Source organism: Brachycentrus maculatus, unplaced genomic scaffold (assembly GCF_059751285.1).
Source record: "Brachycentrus maculatus isolate JH-2025_06_01 unplaced genomic scaffold, ASM5975128v1 h1tg000007l, whole genome shotgun sequence".
Taxonomy (NCBI): Eukaryota; Metazoa; Arthropoda; class Insecta; order Trichoptera; family Brachycentridae; genus Brachycentrus; species Brachycentrus maculatus.
The window spans coordinates 2,391,689-2,412,994 of NW_028280762.1; the positions used below are offsets into that span (position 1 = coordinate 2,391,689).

Below are 21,306 nucleotides of genomic sequence, written 5' to 3' on the forward strand. Positions count from 1 at the left end.
CAAGCCACTTATTGAACTTTTTACTGTGGAACAGATCTTTTTAGGTAAAACCTGAAAGTTTTTTCTCCATTTGAAAAATATTTAGTACATAAAAATAATAAAAAAATCTTCAAAATGCAAAAACAACACATTCTGCCCTGTAGCGGGTAAGTATTAAGTTAAAAATATGCTGCTTTTGCTGGGATGTATGTAGTAAATTTTCTGGGCATTCCGAAAACATGCACAACTGAAAAATGTCAATTTTTGATATATGACGTTGTTGAAAGGAGTGAGCGATATGAGTTATGAGCACTGTTAATGTGTTTACATGGACACTCAAGATGTGCTATGTTTAATAAGAGTGATAGCTTACCCTTTCAAACCACATGACCCGTGCTGGTTCTCGTACTTCAAACTGGCCGTGTTCTCTGGACTTGAGTGCCGGTCCCGAGAGCCACAACCACGGGAGCTGTTTGCGGAGTTGCGGGGTGAGGTAGTGCAGTATCCATCCCAAGGTAGCCGATATGGACCAAACCACCTGCCGATAATCACAAATATGAACCAACTATACACGGATTTAATCCGATTATATTTGACTTTTGTTACATATGAATATTGGTCACATATGGAATATCTGAATTCATCTTCTTCAAATCCTTATCCGCACCCGATGGTGCATAGGGCACTGCATCATATAAACGCAGTGTTATCTTGATCGTCAACATATGACAGAAAGGTTATCAGCCCCCCCACTTCAGGAACTAGTCCAGGGTAATATTGAATAAATATTAGAGTGAAAAAATCACTTATTTATTTGACCCCCCTTTGGGAATTGAACCCGGGACCTCCAGTACGGAAGTTTAGCGTGCTGACCATTACAAATAAAAAGGCGGATATCTAAATTAATAAATCATTTCATTAATTGATTCGGCAGTCACTTTGTGGTAAAATCTATCCATTTTTAATTTATGTTTTACCTAGTAAATACCACTATTTCTTTAAATCTACTATGACACATGTTCCAATGCATTCGGAATGCATCGTTACAAGGTCACAGTAGATTTTAAGTAATAGCAGTATTTGAATGAAATATACTCACAGGATTGAGTTCTGGTTGTAAGGTGGTAAATACGGTGGTGGAGTGAATCCCGAATATGATGAGAGCCATCATGGTGCACACAATAATGTCATTCTTAAATCTGGAGTTGACAGTCTCCTGTAACTTTCTGGGCAAGGGGTCTTCCATTTCGCTCTCCGTCTGTTCTTCTTCGGCCGCTGACTTTTGCTTCGAGTCTTTCGAGTCCTCGACCAGCTGGTCCGTCTTAATAGAGCCGCTGGAGTTGGCCACCGCCCCGAGGTTGGAATCTACTTTCAAAGAATTCACACTCGAGTTGATGCTGTTCTGAGATCTCTTTTGAATTTTGGAGATGTTTGTTTCCGAACTGAAGTTGAATTTGGATGCCGAACTCCCCATAGATTGCTGCTTGGAAATGTTGCTTTCGGAAGTATGCTGATTTTTGGGAGGTTCGGTTCGTTCTTCGGCCCCTTTCTCCTGGTCGATATGCGAATTTTCGACGCTGTGAATGTTATAAAGATCGGCGGGAATCAAGTGGTTCTTTATGAGGTTCCATATCATGGTGTAGTCGCTCGCGCACCTGCTCAGATGGTACGATATCGGAATGAACAGTCCGCAAAATACGGAAAACAGAAGGTGTTGAGATCCTTTGGGTTCCGTGAGGCCTCCGTACGCGAAGCCGTATAGAACGCCGATGGCGAGAAAGGATCGGAATACGCAGTAAATAGAGGCACTGAGGCTGGCCGTGGCATTACCCCCGAATATGTGCATATCGATTTGCTCGAATAAGTACATGGTGAAAGTATTAACTTGGGGAAACAGTCCCAGGCTAAAAGCTAGAGGAAAAAATAATAAAAGTTTAGAAACCACTTCCTCGATTAGCTGTAAAATCTCTTTGGGTTTAATTTGCATTCCGTAGACAGTGAACTTTTCGGTAGAATCTTGGGCGAGCGTATCGTACTGTTCTAGAGCGAAGTGCACGGCGCACAGCGTGGTAGCGCACAAGCAGAAGTAGACGGGCCGGGAGAAGGCCACCATCCTGTTGAAGCCGTGCACGGGGGACGCGGCATCCGGCTGCACGCTCTTGAACAGCGAGTACTGACTTCCGGCCATCACAAAACAGAACCAAAATGCGTAAACATCCTTATAAAACCCTGTATGAAGTATGAATGCTCCTAAAACGGACACCGTGACTCCTAGTAAAATAGAAAGAATAGCTTCTTTCAGCGTCAAGTTCCTATCGAACAACGCCATCAGTTTTAATCTGTCCATAGTCACCTTCACTTTCCAACAGTTGAACACGTTGAACTTGTAATAAGCGGAACGCTGATTAGAGCAGGAACTCTCTATAGAGTCTATTAAACGAAATTTACTTTTGGCACCGTCCATGTCCAGACTATTATCCCCGATGGAGTTAGAAGTCGGCATAGATAGATGCAGCACATTGGCGGGATTGTTTTCACTCGGGATGGAAGAATTCAAAAGGAAGTTTATTTGCATGTTCGGCGAGAGCACTCTCTGCAGATCGACTCTCTCCAGCAGCGAGTCGCAGATGCCTACGGGAGACCTGCGCTGCACAGGTTGGACGGCGGGTTCCATGATGAATATAGTCTTATTTCTACTGCTGCTATTGGACTGCGGGATGGGCAGTGTAGAGATGGAGTTGTTATTGCTAGACAGCAGCGGGTTATTGCTTCCTTGGTTGGACGAGGAATTGTAAATGCATTCGTTGACGGCTCCTCGGTCCGTACTATCGCCGTGTTTAGATTTGTTGGAAATTTCCAGATCTCCGGTGTTATCCGATGTTATCGATACGCAACTGCCGGCCAGGGTAGGAAGCTCATTCGTCGGTTCGGCGGGTTCCGGAGGTTTGGCTCGGTTGGCTTTGGCGTGTCCCGAACTATTTTTGTCAAAAGTGTACGACATCCAATTCCCGTACTCGTCCATAAAACAATGTATGGCACCGTCGGTGGTGTCTTCGAAGGAAGTCGCGAAATGAACATTACTGGAGTAATTACACGTAAGTCCTCCAGTGTCCATTTTACTTTCTTCCCTAGGTATATGGCTGGCCGTTTGAGTCGGCTGGTTGTTTCTCTGTCTAGTTGATCTTTTAATTTTTTTCATTCTGTTGCGATTGTTGCGATCCATGAGTGGCCTGGTGCGCTGCAGCTCGTAGTAGGTACCGTCCCCGCCGCCACTACGGCTCTCGGAGCCGCAAGGATCCGCTTCCCCCGGCAGATACATCGGCACGTGGGGATAGTCCGCTCGGGAATTCAGGAATGCCGCCAACAGAGGCATAGACGTGGGAAGAATGGTGTTGGTGGAAGTTTGAGCCATTTCTTCGATGGATCTTTTCCTCTGTTTCTGACTGTCTCTGCGATGTTGCTCCGCCTGGTGCCGATGACCTCGGGGTCTCTCTTCCCTGTTGAGCGGAGGCATGACGACGGTGTTTGCGTTAGTTGCGGCGAACAGACATTCCAACCCCTGAACTAGCGCGGAGTGCGCCTCGGCCGTGTCCAGCTCTTCTTGCGTGGGCCCCTCCGGATCTCGCTCTTTGTGCTTGTCTTTCTTTTTATTTTCTTTTAAGGAGGAAGCTCTCGGCCTCGTTAAATTTTTAATTTGTTTCGGGATAGCTCCTAAGTTGCGTTGACTACTGCCGTTAGAATCTGCGCTAGAACACGAAGGCTTGGAAGTTCCGGAAGCGCCTTCGGGAGAAACGGTTTCGTCACCGTCCACGCTCCGCGGAGTGTCCTCCTGGCAGTGGTTGGTCTCGTCGAATAACCACGTTATACTATAGAAACTATTCTCGTCACTTTGAAGTTTGTCCGCTTCCTCCTTGGTGAGGGGAGGGGAAGGTTCTTTAGAATGTGTATCGGAAAGAGTTTTTAGATCACTAATATCACTGGTCTCCGTCGCCACTTCTTGCCGGGCGTCTTGCATCTCTAAACTACCGCTGGAATTGGATGTTTCTATATCGGCCGATTTTTTCACTTCCTCCGTATCCGATTCTGATTTCTCTTTATATTTTACAAATTTTTCTAAGCCCTCGTCGAAATCTACGTTGCATTTCTCCAAGAGAAAGTCTTTGGAACTCCCGCTGCCTTTATCAAAATAATCACCGGGGTCGAAAGTTTTCGATTTATTACTTTTTTGTTTACATATTTTCACCGGAGATTTTTCACTACAGTCCACAACCTGACACTGTTTATTTTTCGCGTCCTCCACCGCGATTCTAAAATCGGCAGCGTCATCCTCGGTAGCGGCCGAGGAAGCGCCATTAAAAGAATTATTTTTTAAAAGTCTATTAGTTCTATCACATTTAAGCTTATCACTATTTTTAGTATCCGCACAAAAGGAATTAGTTTTCTGGAGGCCCTTAACGTTGCCGTTCAATTGTTTCTTGAGCTCCGATTCCGACTTGTCCGTTTTATTTTTGACAATTTTAATGTCGTTAAGGCAATCGTTTCTATCCAGCAGGGGCGATCTTGAACCGTTATTTTCATATTCAGTGTCGGAAGAATTCATCTCCGCGGGATTGTTGAAGTCGGAGTCGAATCCCCGGAGCTGACGCTTCACGCTGGCGCCGTTGTCCTCCTCATAGTCGGTGTCGCATCGACTGCTGAGGGACTCCAGGTCGCTCTCTTGGCACTGCGAAGTCTGCATCTCGTCGGAGATCTCGGCTATCGGGTACACGATCTCCGATCCGTAGTTCATGTACGGCAGACCAGTACCGTCCACGGAGCCCGAGCTAGATTTGGGCCACAAGTTGAGGTGCGGGTTTCTCACGAGGCTCTTGCTGGGAGGCGGGATGACGGCACTGTCGGGGTTCTTGAGGGTCTGGCCGCCGATGGTCTCGGCGCTGCACGGGTGCGGCGACAGGTTGGACACGCTCGGCGGCGGGCAGCCGATCTCCAGGGCGGCGCTCTTGATGCGCCGCACGCCGGACGCGCCGCCTTTGTCGCCGTCCAGCACGTAGCCCAGCTCCACGCTACCCGCCGCCAGCCCGCCGTCCGCGTTGGAGTGCCGCCGCACGTGCGCCACCAGCGCCGCCGTGGACGTGACCAGCGGCAGCTGGATGCTGGACACGGCCGACCCCGAGTCGCGCCGCATGCCGGGGGAGCGGCCCGGGGAGGGCTGGGCGAGGGCCGCCGCCGACTTGGCTCGGCCCTCCGCGGGATTGAAGTAGCGCCGGGAGCCCTGCACGCGGTATCCCATCACGCCGGGCTCCGAGGTCTCGCGAGAGTCGGAGCTCAGGCGACGGGCGAACTTGGAGAGGTAGTTGTCCGAGTCGGGGAAGGGGAACTCCGTGTCGGCGGGAGCGGAGCGCGGGGGAGCCTCCTCGGCGTCCCGATCGATGTTCACGGCCACGGCGTCCTCGGTCTTGGAACAGATCTCCATGCGCAGGGCTTCCTGGGGATGGGGGTTGCGGTGTTTGGCCCAGCGCCGGCGGGCGGGCGGCCGCGCACCCCGTCCCCTGCCGGTCCCGCGCCCACTGCCACCGGTCAACTCCTCGTTGCTGGACTCGGAACTGTTTTTGCGATGAACGTCCACCTTCAGATCTGCAAAATATGCGACTTAGTGTTAGTACAGAATAATTTACGCATTATTATTTCTATCTGACAAATAAATTACCTATGGTGCTGGTCGTCGCTTTCTGACCATCTCTGGAGTTAACCGATTCGTTATCACTCTGTTGAGTTGTTGCCGTGCGACTTCCACTCAATACCTGAAGCTCGAAATCTTCGTCATCTCTGAAATTTTTAAAATAAATATTGTCATAAAGTATCGAGTGAGTTATAGGAATTTTTATTTTAATAATTACGCTATTACTTGTGTCTCTTTTGCATTCGGCGCTTTTCAGGAGGTGCTGTATTATCCGGTGATTCCATGATGCACTCCGAAGTATCGTACATGTGATGCAGAGCATAGTTTAGCAGCTTTACAAAGCCAAACAATACAGACACCAGAGTGCAGTAAACGCACCATCCCGTTATAGAAGGTGGGAAGTACTGAAAACAAAACAACATCTACAGTTACGATCTATCAATATCGAGATCGGACGCGAACGTCTAGTGGCTACTCTGTGTATCTCGAGACAACCGACCATCGAGCAATCTCTAGTAGGTACTTGCTGCAGTGGTATATTGGCAACACTAAGCAAACAACTTTAAATACATAATTTTATTTAATGTTAATTGCTTAGTGTTGCCAATACAATGGAATGAAAACCATGCGACTTATACTTTAAGGTCCTAGAAAGAAAACGAGATATCTGCGCAGTAGTCACCCATGTAAATTTATATGTTTTTATTTGGTTTTGCTTTTTCGATAAAATAGCATGCTCTATTTTAAAATGTAACTCAAATAGAATCCTAATTAAGAATTGAAATGTAACAGTACCCACCCTGTAAAAAATTTAATATATTAAATTTGCGCAAAATTATATAAGTACCTGAGTACATCCCCATTTATGTATTTACAATAATAATCTGGGTAGCATCAATATACAAGTGGTACTTGTATGAAATAAAGTGTGGTACTTGTATTAAATATAATAAAATAAAATTGTATTAAATATAATTTTAAAAAAAAACACAAAGCAGATAGATACCAAAATAGCCTTTACAAAACATTCCGAGGTTAAAGGAAATCTTTCATTAACAAACATTATTTTATCGGTTTTAAAAATATACTGAGCAAACTTTTTATCAACGTAATAAGACGTGACAAATATTTCATAACAACAGAGATATCAATTGTTTTTATTTGCAATGTTAACAGACGTAATAATATGCGAAACTCTTTGATTTCAGCTCCTACAAAATAGCAACGAGGGTGGTAATTAGGAATTAATATAAACTGAAACAAGGGGATTCTGGGATATTCATTATAATAATTAAAGTATGGCACTTTGACCTGGATCACAACGAAATGTCATGACATCACCACAATCCATAACCTAACTTTTGACACATTATCAATAAATAAGTATCGACCATCGGGATAAAAACTTACCAAATAAACTGTAAACGGCAGACACAAAAGGAACAACCAAAGATATAGATGGACAGTGTTGCAGAAAACATTCTGATGGGGATCGAAAAACCATCCTCCTGTGACAGAGGCCCAGACACCCTGCCTCAGGATTTCCAAGGTTTGGGAACCCATTTCGTTAAACATTCATCCAAGGAATTTTACGGCAATTCCCTTTTTCGCACATTACGAATTCACTGCGAAACTATCTTACACTTTATTACAATAACCGTTCCTGGCCGAGTACTCCGCAAACTGTACCGTTTCTGCCATTTTGGAAACTGATACTGATAATTCACAACACAGCTGGCGTACGAACATTTATTGCACTCTCAAGGCAGAAAAACGTCTGACCCGCCCTGTCAACATTGCGATCGCTCGACGGTAATACATTCAAATTTTACGAAATAACACAGCATTTTGAAATTTTACATTTGTTGTGACATGTTGACCTATTTCGCTAGATAGTAAACAATTGCCATCCAATTTAGAAAGATCCTGCCATATTTTCTGACTTTTCCTGCTTTCACTGCAACGATACCGTGGTAAAAGCGGGAACTACGAAAATCTCCGATACCGACGGGACTATTTTTCACAACTTTCCCACAATTTTCTTCTAATTCGAATTTCACACGTTTTCTTTCTCCGTACTTCGCGAGAAACTGATCACGACTTACTAGTTATTTACTGTTCTGTATTTCGCAAAATTTACTGTTTATTTTACGGTTAACTTTATGAACTAAGAAAATCTGAAGTAGCGATTATTATTTACACCAAGTATTAAAATTCTCATAAAATTTATATCGAAATCAACATTCGTTTTTATTATGATTAAAAACTATATAACTTTTGAAATAAATCGAATTAGGCAACCCTACTTTATTATGTCAAAGACTGAATCTTTCAAGGATGTTGTAATTTATTTTTTAGTGATTCGATTCATGTCACTAGGTTCTTGTATGTTTTTGTTTTGACGTTTGAGTGACAAAATTCAAATAAACGGGTAAATATAGTGATATTAAATACATATATGTAAATAATACTTATCACGCTTCGTATGTGTGCTGTGTAAATTTAATGATATAAAAAATCCTTATCAGATTAAGAGCATATAAAGTATCCTACTACATTATCAATGCTATAAAGTCTGGCACTCTCCTTGTGATATTGGGAACGTCATTATTATTTATTAGTGTTTCAATAGCAGGTATTCTGAAGCGGGTCTAACATTCGTAAGTATTTTTTTATTTAGGATTAATAATACGGATATAAGAAATATGACATATAATTTACGTAAAAATATATTCTTTTAATTGATTCATATCTATTGATCGTGATCATAAATTGATTTATTAATGTTGGACCGTTGAAGTTTTTTTATAAGGAAAAGAAACGCTTTGAGCTAGAGATTATTATTGATTGGTAGTTTTCATTTATTTCCCCAAGGTTATTACTTAAAATCACTTTATATAGTTTAGTACCAAGTCAAGATTTCCTGAAAATGTTTTTGTGGGTTAGGTGATTTTAAGGTCTGCTTATTTTTACTCGTGTCATTATTTTAATTGGTTCAACCTTAACCTATTTGCTGCTTCGTGTAGCATTTTAGTATCATGCAGTTTATAAATTTGTAGCATAATAAGATTTTTTTGAAATATTTCGAATTGAAACATAATTATTTGAAACGAAATATTTCATAAACATATTTCGTGGTTATCAAACAATAAAAAGTCTAAACTAGTAGTTAAAGTTTAATCATACATTGTTGACTTTTTCAAATTTGTACATGATCAAACTAACTAACCACCACGCCGTTAGCGGCAGAGGTAGGCAGAGAGAATAGAACGCCATACCACTCTGTCTTTGCAATTTTTTTTCGCCTCTTCCACATTCATGCATCTCCTCGTACCCGCCGATTATTTCGACTCCTGGCCTCACCACTTTCAAGTATTTGACATACCTGATAATGCCGAGTTTTTCTCGGTCTACCTCTGCTCCTTTTTCCAACTACATTCACTTCATAAGTTTGTTTTACCATTGTTTCCCCACTCATTCGTTCCACATGTCCAAACCATCTCAATACACCTTTCTTAATTTTATCGATAATGCTAATCTCATCTTTGCACTCTTTCCTTATTTCACCATTCGAACATCTAACATACATCGTTTTGCCACACATTGGTTTGAGGGATCGCGTTTCGACTGCGTTCAGTCTACTTTCATCCTTCTTTTCCCAACTAAATGCTTCACTTCCATACATTAGAGTTGGAACCAGGACGCCGTTGTGTACCAGTTTAGCTTTCGCTGATTGATTTTTATTTGCTGTAACTGTTTTTAGTGCACCATTCACTTTGTTCCCAGCATTTTGCTCTCCTTTCTATGTCTTTATCAATCTTTCCATCCCTAGAAAACATACTTCCCAAATATATGAAATCATCTACCTGTTCCATAATTTCTCCATTTACCAATGTTTCACACACAGATTCATCTCTTTCAAAAACCATAATTTTGGATTTACATAATCATTTATATGTAAATACTTAATCATTTTTCTCTAATTAAAAATAATGTACATGTGAAAATAATTATGTATGGAGATAAAGGATTGCATATGAAATTTTCAAATGTATGTTGCGAGCTGGTAAGATCACCTATAGCTGTCGTAGCCGATCGAAGCGTAAGACGTCTACCAACCAATTCATCTGAAATGCACAGCTCTTTTAGTTACTCTGGAACCATATCGACGGCCCCTACGTAAAGTACTCTATCTGCTAATCTGTTACTTTACAGGAGAGAGCTTAGAATATGTCTTCAACTTATTTTTTTATTATTAACTAACGGTTTTATCTGAAATTCTAAACTAGTATTATACATTCAAAAACACCATAAAATAATGTATTAAATCGTTTTAAGACTTTAAACATTGTCAAAATTAAGTAGTTAGCGTTTTAGGAGTTCAGTTCATTTCGAAAATTCGATGTAGATAGCGTCTCATACGCCTGAAAACTAGGCGTAATTTATTTTATATATTTTTTGTTTGTTTATATTTGTAGATAACGGTCAGTTGATAACATACACCAAATATCTCAAAATTGACAAAAATGTAGTTAGAGCACTTTACGTAGGGCACGTCTATATTATGTATTGATTTATACATGAGTAGAGTTTATACCCAGCCAGAAATTCGACAACCGATGAAGTACTCCTCGCAATTAAATGAATTATATACATATGAATCCAAGGAGAAAAAAATTAAAATAAAAAAAATTATACTACCAACAAACCTGAACAGTAAATAGTAAGTGTAAGTCCCTCTGCAAGAGAGAACTGCGTTATTTATTTGAAGATTGTAAAAGTAATAATGCCTAGAAAATGAATTGAATTATGAATTACTTGAAAGCGGTCAGGTTAGGAGTCGAAACAATCGGCGGGTATGTTAGAGGAGATGCATGAACGTGGAAGAGGCAACGAATGTTTGCAAAGATAGAGTCTTGTGACATTCTATTCTCTCTGCCTACCCCTGCAGAGAAGCGGAGTGATGGTTAGTTAGTTAGTTAAATGAATTGAATTTTAAAAAAAACTTTGGTGCTGTTGTATTATCAATTAAATTCTAACACTGTGTTGATCCCCGATGCTGTACCTTATGGACCATTCGAGTGTGAATATAAGCCAAATAAAAAAGGATTATTGCTCATTTGAAAATATAGATAATTTACTATTCATTTGCAAACATTGTAGTGGAATCTATATTCGTATTCTGAATCTATATTTATAGTATTAAATTCATTAAAATTAATACAATTAATTGTCAAGAATCACATAACTTTTATTTATCAACCGGCTTGATCTAATTACCAAGATGATTAAATCAATTAGAAAGAAAATATTGGCGTAATATCATTGATTTAGATAATGGATGACATACATTTGCACCCAATTAGCGAAAGCCACCCAATAAGATAAACATGCACGATAACTGCAGGCAATTTATAAAAAAGTGTTATGTTTTATCATGTACCCTCTATCCCGCCTTCAGAAAAATGCTAAAGGCAGCAATTGTATTTTTTTTTGGCATCTTAACATAGATGAAGAAGAATATGGAAATCTGAGCATTTACAGGGCTTACGAACGTCATAGGCTGGTTTTAGTGATCACTTTACACACCTGTAACATTAAATGCCCAGACTTCCATATTCTTCTTCATCTATGTTGAGATGTAAAAAAATAAATATACAGATTTGTGAACAAAATTAACTGGTCAAATTATAAGCTGAAATAAAAAAAAAAATTAAAAGGATATTTTCCAGCGTTTCTCCTGTGTGTGATTATAATATAGGATTCGGACCTCACATACAAATGAATGAGTTTCTGCTCAATAAAAAGCTTCTTTCATCTCTCCATAGATGTCTAGTGGAATTCTAGTGAATTCAAGCTCTATGTTCCGATGTAGATTGTAAATATTAGTTTTATTGCAGAAAATGTCCGACTTACAACAGTTACTGAAGCAAGCCGCCATGCAGATCGGTGCTGGCGGCAGCGCTGGGTTCGTGGAAGTGTGCATCATGCACCCGCTGGATCTGATCAAAACCCGGTTACAAATACAAACTAACAAAGTGGGAAACCCATCGGACCCCACCTACTACAACGGCATCGTAGACTGCATGAAGAAGATGTATAAGCACGAGGGGATGTTCTCGTTCTGGAAGGGGATCCTACCCCCTATTCTCGCTGAGACTCCCAAGAGAGCGGTGAAGTTCTTTTGCTTTGAGCAGTACAAGAAAATGTTCCTGTTTGGATCTCCCACGCCAACTCCGCTGGTATGTTTGATTTGCTGAAATGTATATTATATTTCTCTTCTTCTGTTTCTGCTCCTCATGACTGAAGATGGCAGTCGTCGATGGCCACTCTCTTTATCTGGAGTGATAAAGAGAGTGGCCCCTCCTCAGGGCTTCTAGGAATAAATACGTTAGGCATATTGTATTTATGTATATTATGTTTATATAATACAATGAATATGCCGCCTATACAATGCCTGCATTGCTCCTGTTCTCTTATACGGCTGTGAAACATGGCACCTTACAAGGGCCCAGAGCAGCCGTGTACTAAGCTTTGAGAATAGGTGTTTGCGGAGAATCTTAGGTGTGCGGTGGTTTGACTTTGTGAGGAATGAAGAGATAAGGCGTAGGACGCAGCAAATCTTGGTCACAACTGTCGTCAAGAAAAGGCGATTCAGTTGGCTTGGCCATGTACTCCGCATGCCTCCTGAGAGCCTTAATCAAGCTTGCCTCTTTTACAAGGCATCAGGTTCGCGCCGCCCAGGACGACCACTGCTGACAATTCGTCGGCAGTTCTCGTCAGAACTTCGGGACACGGATCTGACTTGGGAGGATGCAAGGGAGCTGGCAGCCTACAGAAAAGCCTGGAGACAGTTTGTGGACTCCATATGCTCCACCTAGGGAGCGGATATGGTTATTATTATTATTATTTATGTTTATATTCTCAATATTACACAAATTCATGTAAAATTGAATGAGCAGCAAATGCGTTAAATCTCACACACTCTAAAAACATACCAGACTGTTATTTTTATTTTAACTTTCCGTGTAATAATTGTCCTCTTCATTGTTAACTCTGTCAGCAATGATTTATTGATAGAGTTAAGTAATCCCGATGAAGCCCTCTAGTAATCTCGATAATGTTACAAAATTATACCAGTTATAAATGTGTACTTTTATTTACTGATAAAGGCAAGAAAGTTTCAACAGATATGCATTATGAAACTTGCGAATATTGTGATTGTGCTTACAAATTGTGAAATTGAAATTGTTTAGGAGAGCGGACTAGAAAAATATTAAAAAATATGTTTGATTTATTGATCACATTTTCTTCATGCATTTAATAATCAAGATAATACTGCTTTTAAACAATGCAGAGCCCTATGCTTCATTGGGTGCGTATAAACTAAATATTTTATTAAAGGTCTCTGAGTTTCCAATCACGGAGTTATATTTGCTGCAATCTTACCAATATTACGTCAGTTTTTGCGTTGTCTTATTAGGGTGTTTAAACCCTATTTTAAAGCACTCTTGTATTTTTTAAAAATAATTAACACATTTTTTACGCTTGCGGACCGCTGGCGATGGGATTTGATTATGGACATATGGTTAAGACCTTAAGAAAGAGACTGGTATGGAATATTCATATTAAAACATTGGAAATATTAAAACATTTTTCTTTTCTGCCTTTGAAATGAGGCCGGCACAAAAGGTAAAAATACCCTTCCCCCCCTTAAGTATCAATCGGCCGAACGGGTAGAAATACCTTTCCCGTCCGAAGTGTGTTAATTGATTCGGCAGTTACTTCGCGGTAATAAATGTATATATCCATTTTTAATTTAAATTTTATTTGGTATACACCAGTATTTCTTAAAATCCATTGTGAAAGGTTTTTCTTTGATGCATTCCACATCATTTTTAAACACCGTATAAGGGAACAAAGTAGATTTAAAAAAATAGTGGTATTTACCAAGTAAAATCAAAAAAATATAAAAATATTTAAGTAAATTTTTATTATTATTTAACTTGTTGGAGTATGGATGAATGTTATTTTATGCTAGTTTAATTTTTTCTAGACATTTTCACTAGCTGGTCTGGGTGCAGGCGTAACTGAAGCGATATTCGTGAATCCGTTTGAAGTGGTCAAGGTCACTCTACAGTCCAATAAGACCCTGGCTGCGCAGATGCCGAGTACTTGGGCGGTGACCAGGGAGATAGTCCGCACCCAGGGGATGGGCTTCCAAGGCCTCAACAAGGGGGTCACGGCCACCATCGCAAGGAACGGGTCTTTCAACATGATATACTTTGGGTTCTATCATAGCGTTAAAGGATACTTGCCCGAGTACGATGTGAGTGAAATGATTTATTGAACCTAAGAATAGGGTAGATTGGTTCTTCTGCGTCTTATTCCTCATTGCTGAGGGTTGTGACCCTTGTAGAAGCAATGACTCTTTTCCAGTTATCCCTTGACTGCGCTGCACGTAGCGCTCCAACCACCGAGGTGCCTGCTGCTGCCTTAATTTGATCGGTCCATCGTGTGGGGGATCTTCCTCTCCCTCTCTTTCCCTCCAGGCTACCGATCACAACTAGTCTTTCCAGGCTATCCTCATTGCCACGCGCAATGTGTCCAAAGAAGTGGAGAATCCGTCGGGTACAGATATTGGCCAGAGTCAAGCCATCTAAGTGTAGTTCCTGGCAAATGGACTCATTGGTGCGTCTATGGTTTCTAGTTGAACACCAATTTAATTTAACAGAAGGGAAGCAAGATGAAAGCGGATTACTTTTAACACAAATTTATTCAGTTCTATAAAATTACAATCAAGAAATATTTAAGAATAATCGCGTGATTCTAATGTGAGAACAGTTGAAAGACGTGTCGATCGGAGGACGGGCGGTGACAAAATGTGACGGGCCGGTTTCCGCTCGCTGCGGGCTCGGTTAGGGTGTTCGGTTATGCTCGTTCGTTCGATTGTCGAGTTGCCACAGATGTTGTGGGTCGCCACACGTCTATCTGTCCATGGAATTCGGAGCATGCGCCTCCAACACCACATTTCGAAGGCGTCAATTTTTCTCTACTTTCTGCTGCTTTTATGGTCCATAGTAGTAGGGTAGATTTGTACACATATGAAACTAAAAGGATATTATTTACTTTATGTCATGGGCAATGAAACTGCCTATAAACTTTCCATAACTGGTGCTAAAAGGCCACCAATGGGCCCTGAGCCCATATGCGGACTACCACTCAGCACTATCAAGTTCAGCCTTAAAAACTGGGCCATGGACAAGAGCCAAGAAATCTGTTCCAACAGCATAGGGGTGAAACAGCAAAGGGGGTCTTGAGAGTGAGCTATGACACAGAGGTAGGTCACAATAGAACCTAATATGGTCGTAGTGACATAAGGAATGCAAGATCCCTTGACCTCTTATAATATTTATTTTTTTAAATCAGTGATTTTAATTAATGATAACTAGTTTTAACACATGTATCATGAAAGTAGGGTTAACTGCTAAAAAGACTATCAATATGAAATCTGAAATCTAATCATGTCAAGAGAATGTCTAGCCAAAAAGGCATGTACAATTGTTGAAGCAGATGGACCTGTGTGTCTGAATAAAGTGTACATCATTTCATATATTTTCTTAGTGATGTAATGATAGTATAGTAGTGTCTTAATTTGAAAGTTGATCTGTTAAAGCACACGGATATAATAAATAATTCATTAGCTGGATATTTTATACATTTCAGGACCATTTGAAGGAGTTCTTCCGTAAAGTGACAATAGGTTTCGTGTCAGGAACGCTAGCTTCTATCTTCAACATTCCATTTGATGTTGCCAAGAGCAGGATCCAAGGTCCACAACCGGTTCCTGGGCAGATCAAGTATCGTGGAACGATGAGGTCTATTGGTATAGTTTACAAGGAAGAAGGGTGAGTAATTTTACTGATTACTGGCTAAATGGAAAACATTGAAAATGTTGAGCGACTGTAGCTGTTGACCCGTCCAGAAGTGTGGCCATATCGCGCACTCCTTTCATGAACGTCATAAATCAAAAATCGTCAATTTTCAGTTGTGCATGTTTTCAGAATGCCCAGAAAATGTTCTTTATCCCAGCAAAAAAGGCATATTTCCAAGTAAATATTTACCCGCTACAGAGCAGAAAGTGTTGTTTTTGCATTTTGAAGAAAAGGTATTGTTTAATTATTTTTTTAAATACACTAAATAATTTTCAAATGAAGAAAAAACCCTCAGGTTTTACCTAAAAAGATCTGTTGCACAGTAAAAAGTTTATTAAGTGGCTTGATATTTATTTTTAATACATTTCATTATATGTTTAAACGATCTCCTGAAAAATCAATTTTTTTGATATATGACGTAGCTGAAAGGAGTGAGCGATATGTGTTATGAATACTGTTGTATAAAAGAGAGGGCGTGTGTGTGTGAGAGAGAGAGAGTAAGGGTGCGAGTAAAAGATTCCTTTGAGGAAAGGATTGTTTAAACAAAACTTTCCTCAAAGGGGAATGGGAGTACATGAACGGCCGCGCTTATAACTAAAGCCCGGTGACATTCATTTATAAAATGGCACTTTTACTTCCATCTGTGGTTGTATTGAAACACTAAAACTGCACTTATTTACTTTTATGTTTTACCCACAACTTTTTCTTGAAATAGAGTGTGTGTGTCGTCATCGTAATGATGCTATCACTGATTGCTTTGAAATTATGATACAACATTCCATTAAAATGTGCTTATGTTTTTATAGTTTAATATGTGACAGGTGTTTTTTCTGCTGCAAGTACAAATATCTTAAAAACATATTTTCTGGCCACAATGGCAGCACAAAACAATACAATACTAAACATTGCTCATGGCGGACAGAATGCTTCTTAACCCATGAAATAAAAATAATTCTCTTTTAAAAAATGTATACGTTACGTAAGCGCTGCTATTGTGGTCAGAAAATATGTTTTTAACATAATTGTATTTGCAGCAGATAAAAACACCTGTCACATATTAAGCTATAAAAACGTGAGCATATTTTAATGCAATATGTATTGTGTCAAAATTTCAAGCAATTGATGAATAACTTGAGAAAATTTGAGATATTTAACAAACTGACTTACATTTTTATTTATATACATTCAGTCTCTTGTAATAAGTAAGGAATAAAATATCATTTTTTGCTGTTGTTGATATCTCAAAATGGATGATGAAATCCATTGAGATGGGGATATGAAAGTAAACTCTGTAAATACCCTTCTCTTCATCTTTTTTCTATTTGAATTTCACTGTTAGCATTTTTTTCAGTTTTGCGGCATTGTATAAAGGACTTCTGCCCAAAGTTCTGAGATTGGGACCCGGAGGGGCTATTATGTTGGTGGTCTATGAATACGCTTATAAATTCCTAGAAGATAAGTTCAATTAAGGAATATACATAAATATTTATACAATTAAGATGTATATTTTATACTGACCTAAGTGCCTGCAATATATTGGTAACACATTGTTTAATACAAACAATATTTTTTATAAAATTTTTAATGTTAGAATGTTACACCATGTTACTATATATTTTATGAAATTGCATATTGTTATTTCGCTGTTTAATTTAGACATTTCCACTTGATTAAATTTAGCAAGACCTTCTGAAAATATCAAATTCAATGATTTTCTAAGAATATTAGCATAGGACGAAGAAGTATTTTCTGCCTTGAAAATTTGAAAGTGTTCCGACCATATCACTTAATCGCTGTTGATAGTAAAAATTGCCTTGATGATTGACAACCTTTAGTGTGAAATGGCACAGTCAGAAGGAGAAACATATTTAAAAATATAATAAAATTACAAATATGTACAAAGTTTATTCCACATAAATTTTATTTGACCCGTGACTGGGTTTCGTCGTAATCTTAATAGTAAAAGGTAACAAAAATTATTTACGTAGCTCACTTCCGCATACCTCTCTGCGCATAGTACCGAGTAGTAAGTACATGCAAGGGATGTAGGAAATATAGTTAAATTAATGTTTTTTTTTTTGCACTGGGTAAAAAAATGTGTAAAAAGTGAGTTCAATATATGTATATGGTTAAATGGTTTGCCTTATTAGTGAGGCTCATGCACGAGATCCCAGGTTCCATTCCAAAAATAGCCAAATTCCAAATTCAGTTAGTGTGAAGTTTTTGTATCAGGGAAATGATATTAGATCTTGTAAATGTATTTTGCATTTATATATTCGGCAGATGTGAATGTAAGTAATATTTATAAAAAATATATACCGATTTTCTACTAAAATACATACATGGTCTTACCAGTGGCGTGCACAGAATCAGGGTAGGGAGTAGGGTTGGGTAAGGATAAGGCATGGTAGGCACTGGTCGTGTTTCTATGTGAAACGGGAGTACTCCAGGGTAGGCACTGCTTTTCTGCCTATATAGAATGCACTCCTCTGGGTCTTACTATAGTAAACTTTAAATAATGAAGATATATGATAATTTATTGCTAATGTATGAATTATAATACTAAAATACTTTTTTTATAAAATTTCTAATAATGTTATGCATGTTGTACGTATTAAAGAACAATAATTTTTTTATAATTATATATGTATAAAAAGTTTTTTTTGTTGTTGTATAAAAGCATTGTCAATCTCTTAATGTAAGTATTTTTATACATATCAGGATAAGTAAATTTTATTGGACTGTACCTACCTTGTTTTTAAAACATGACAATTCATTTATTCTCAAATTTGCATTTAAAATGGAGTTATATTTTTTTAGGTCTGTGTAGCATTTAAGAAAATCAGTATAGAGCAATTTCGATGTGTTCAGGAACATTCCAATTTTTTAAAAATACTAATAAAACTCTTTCATTTAAATTTTACTCAATAAATATAGCAATTTAAAAAAAATTATTATGACATGTTTGATGCATACAGCACCATTATCAAACATAGAGTACTGGTTTTTACCAAGTAAAATTTGTTATTTAACACAAACTGACTCGCCATATCTATCGATGAAATTAATATTAATTTGTGAATTGAATGTAGATATATATTTTTTTATTTAGTTACCAAATGTTTTAGTATGTTTAAATGCTAAACTTATCCGCTTTTGTACGTAAGCGCGAATAGAGACTTGTAGACTGCCATCTATGGAAAAGTGGAAATATTTCCAGCTGTCAAACTGTTATTTGTTAATACTTTCCTTTTGACAGATGTCAGCCTCTTGTTCATTTTTTGGATTGTTAAGCCGTTGTTTGTTGAAATAATTATTTTTGAAGTTTAATTTCCTTTTTTTGTACTCATTATAATTTTTTGTCAAATATTTTAGACCACATTTTGCTCAGCAAATATAACAAAGCCTTTTGTTGTCATTTAAAATATGTGAAAAAAGAAATAGTACCGGAAAGCTCCAGCGTTCTTTTACAGTTCTTTTAAACCATCAGTTGTATTCCGGCTATCAAATCGAAAGATACCATATTATACAAATTTTTGGTAGCATGTTATTTTTTTCCTCAAGAATTTGTTTCACATAAATAATTTTTGTGAATTTTTTTCTTTTTGAATATTGTTTATAAAAAAAAGGAACTGACAACTGCAGTAAGAACTCGTAACATTATTAAAGAGCATTAAATTGTGACACTGCCATTATTCAAAAAGTGAATTATTCATTTAAAAAAAAAAAACCTCAAGCTGAATGTATGTGGTTATGGTTAATGACGACATTTTATGTATTGAATTTGAGACAAATTCAGCCAAAAATGGACCACAGTTTATGAATATATTTGTAAACTTTTTTCAACTTTATTTTATTTTATTTATGGGTAAAAATTATAAACAGCATATGGATACCTCATTGTTTGCGGAAAACGCTTAAAAGCGTCTTTTACACACTTTTGGTAGAGAGCGGGAGACGCTTATTCTATTTGATTACTTTTGGTAGAGCGCAAGAGACGCCAACAAACATGCTATAGATCGGAATAAGGTTTGCGGTTTCTTGTGATTAGTATACTGAGGGTCGGGCAGATTCTCTCAGTATAATTAGGGTCGGGGTTGATGAAGAAACTGCCAGACGACATTGTGTTAAGGTATCATGATTGCTGCCCTACACACGTGCACATTTTTTAAAATTTTGATAAACCTTTTTTGTTGTTGATAAATTTTATTTTATTTTTTTTTAACTTTGCTTTTTACCATGATTTCAATCAATCGTCTCATGTTTTACTGAGATTGTTTATCAACCGTCCCTTTCAATAATGTCTGATTTAAATCTAAGATGTTTTTGTATAAGGATAAACAAAACTTAGAAAGTAAGGGAAAATGAATTTTTATTTTATTTATTATTTATTTATAAATTTCACTAATGAAATGTCTCGGCTTGACATAAATTATTTTTTATATTCATCTTACTATTTAAAAGTCTGTCTGTTTTATATTTATGGTTAATACTTTTTCTTATTTAAAACTATTATTCATTAATTTTGATTTATAAAGTAAATTTGATATATATAAAGTCATATTAAATGGGAACGGATTTCTTTTTATTCAAATCAATAATTCATCTATCTGTCTTGTCAAATTACTGTTTTGCACACCTGTTTTACACACCCATTGCTTTATTTGCCCGTATTACATATGGGCAAAAAATATGCCTTTGCGGATATGCCCATACCTAATACGGGCACTCCGGCCAAGAAATAGCTTTAACTGATTTTGCCATAGTTCAGTTTTAAAAGAAGTTACAAATTCTCTTTGTTTAAACATTCAATAAAAACAGAAAAATCATAAAAATCTGGAAAATATTGTTGTTTAATAATGCCTTGCAATAATGCATTATTTGACTATCAAAAATACGAAAATCTGCCCTTTTTCCAATTAAAATCTTCATTACAACTCACCAGTAAAAGGGTTAATGCTAAAAGAAACCATTTTCATGTTTCATTAATTCCTGAATGATGTAATCGAATGATGTAATTGAATGATATAATTGAATGATGTGATTGAATTTTTAATTCAAATTGGGATTGTTGGTCTTTCTGGTTATTTAATACAGACCAGTAGTGGAAAATTTCCATAACTTTTTTTGTCAAATTTTGGAAAATTAATATCAATATTTTTTTGTTTGTTTTTGTAATTGATCTAGTTCTGTTTATCTCAAATATTGTAAGCTAATATTTTTTTTTAAATTTGTATCGACATCGCATCATCAGATCTTATACATTCCACAATTTTTTGAAATGTATGGTATTTTTTGTTTACTCCACATGAATTTTTTTTAAGAATAATGAATATATTTCTGTTCTATGTTACCATTTATATAAAGTGTTATGTTTTGTTTTTTTAGTCTTGAATAAAATATTATATTTGAAAGTTGAACTATTAAATTATTTATTTGGAATTTTTACCTGTTTTTCAACATTTAAAAAAATAAATTATGGATCAATTCATATTTTGGTACTTTTTCAAACTTTAAAGTTACATTTCCTTTATTATTTTTTTCTCTGAAAAATATTATTACTCTCCGAATGCTTGTAATAACAGCGGATTTTATTTTCTGAAATAGATTCAGATTAGTCATTTATCCACTAAGTAATGTAGGATGATTTTCCCGCTTTTAAATGTCATAAAATTATTTTCTTATGACCATATATGCACCATCAAAAAACAT

At 37.7% G+C, this 21,306-nt stretch overlaps 2 protein-coding genes across 3 annotated transcripts in view; one reads left to right on the forward strand and one right to left on the reverse strand.

Moving 5' to 3' along the window:
* The window catches only part of pcx (pecanex), a 39,034-nt gene extending 31,414 nt beyond the window's left edge, over positions 1–7,620 (reverse strand). Inside the window, exons 1-5 of the mRNA XM_088259832.1 lie at positions 7,070–7,620; positions 5,885–6,063; positions 5,687–5,805; positions 1,079–5,613; positions 353–517 (exon numbers count right to left, since the gene is read on the reverse strand). Coding sequence (XP_088115958.1) covers positions 353–517; positions 1,079–5,613; positions 5,687–5,805; positions 5,885–6,063; positions 7,070–7,234 — 5,163 coding nt within the window. The 5' untranslated portion in view covers positions 7,235–7,620. The remainder of the gene's footprint in view (positions 1–352; positions 518–1,078; positions 5,614–5,686; positions 5,806–5,884; positions 6,064–7,069) is intronic.
* A 124-nt stretch (positions 7,621–7,744) lies between these two features.
* LOC148313628 (mitochondrial 2-oxodicarboxylate carrier) lies at positions 7,745–21,022 on the forward strand. 2 transcript variants are annotated; one of them, XM_088260408.1, is made up of 5 exons: positions 7,745–8,319; positions 11,560–11,901; positions 13,716–13,988; positions 15,386–15,567; positions 16,946–21,022. In XM_088260408.1, exons 2-5 carry the CDS (start codon positions 11,563–11,565, stop codon positions 17,061–17,063), a joined length of 912 nt encoding a protein of 303 aa, XP_088116534.1. In that variant the 5' UTR covers positions 7,745–8,319; positions 11,560–11,562; the 3' UTR covers positions 17,064–21,022. The 2 variants fall into 2 exon arrangements, with proteins under 2 accessions (XP_088116534.1, XP_088116543.1); XM_088260417.1 differs by having other exon boundaries at positions 7,745–8,090.
* Positions 21,023–21,306: the final 284 nt, after the last annotated feature.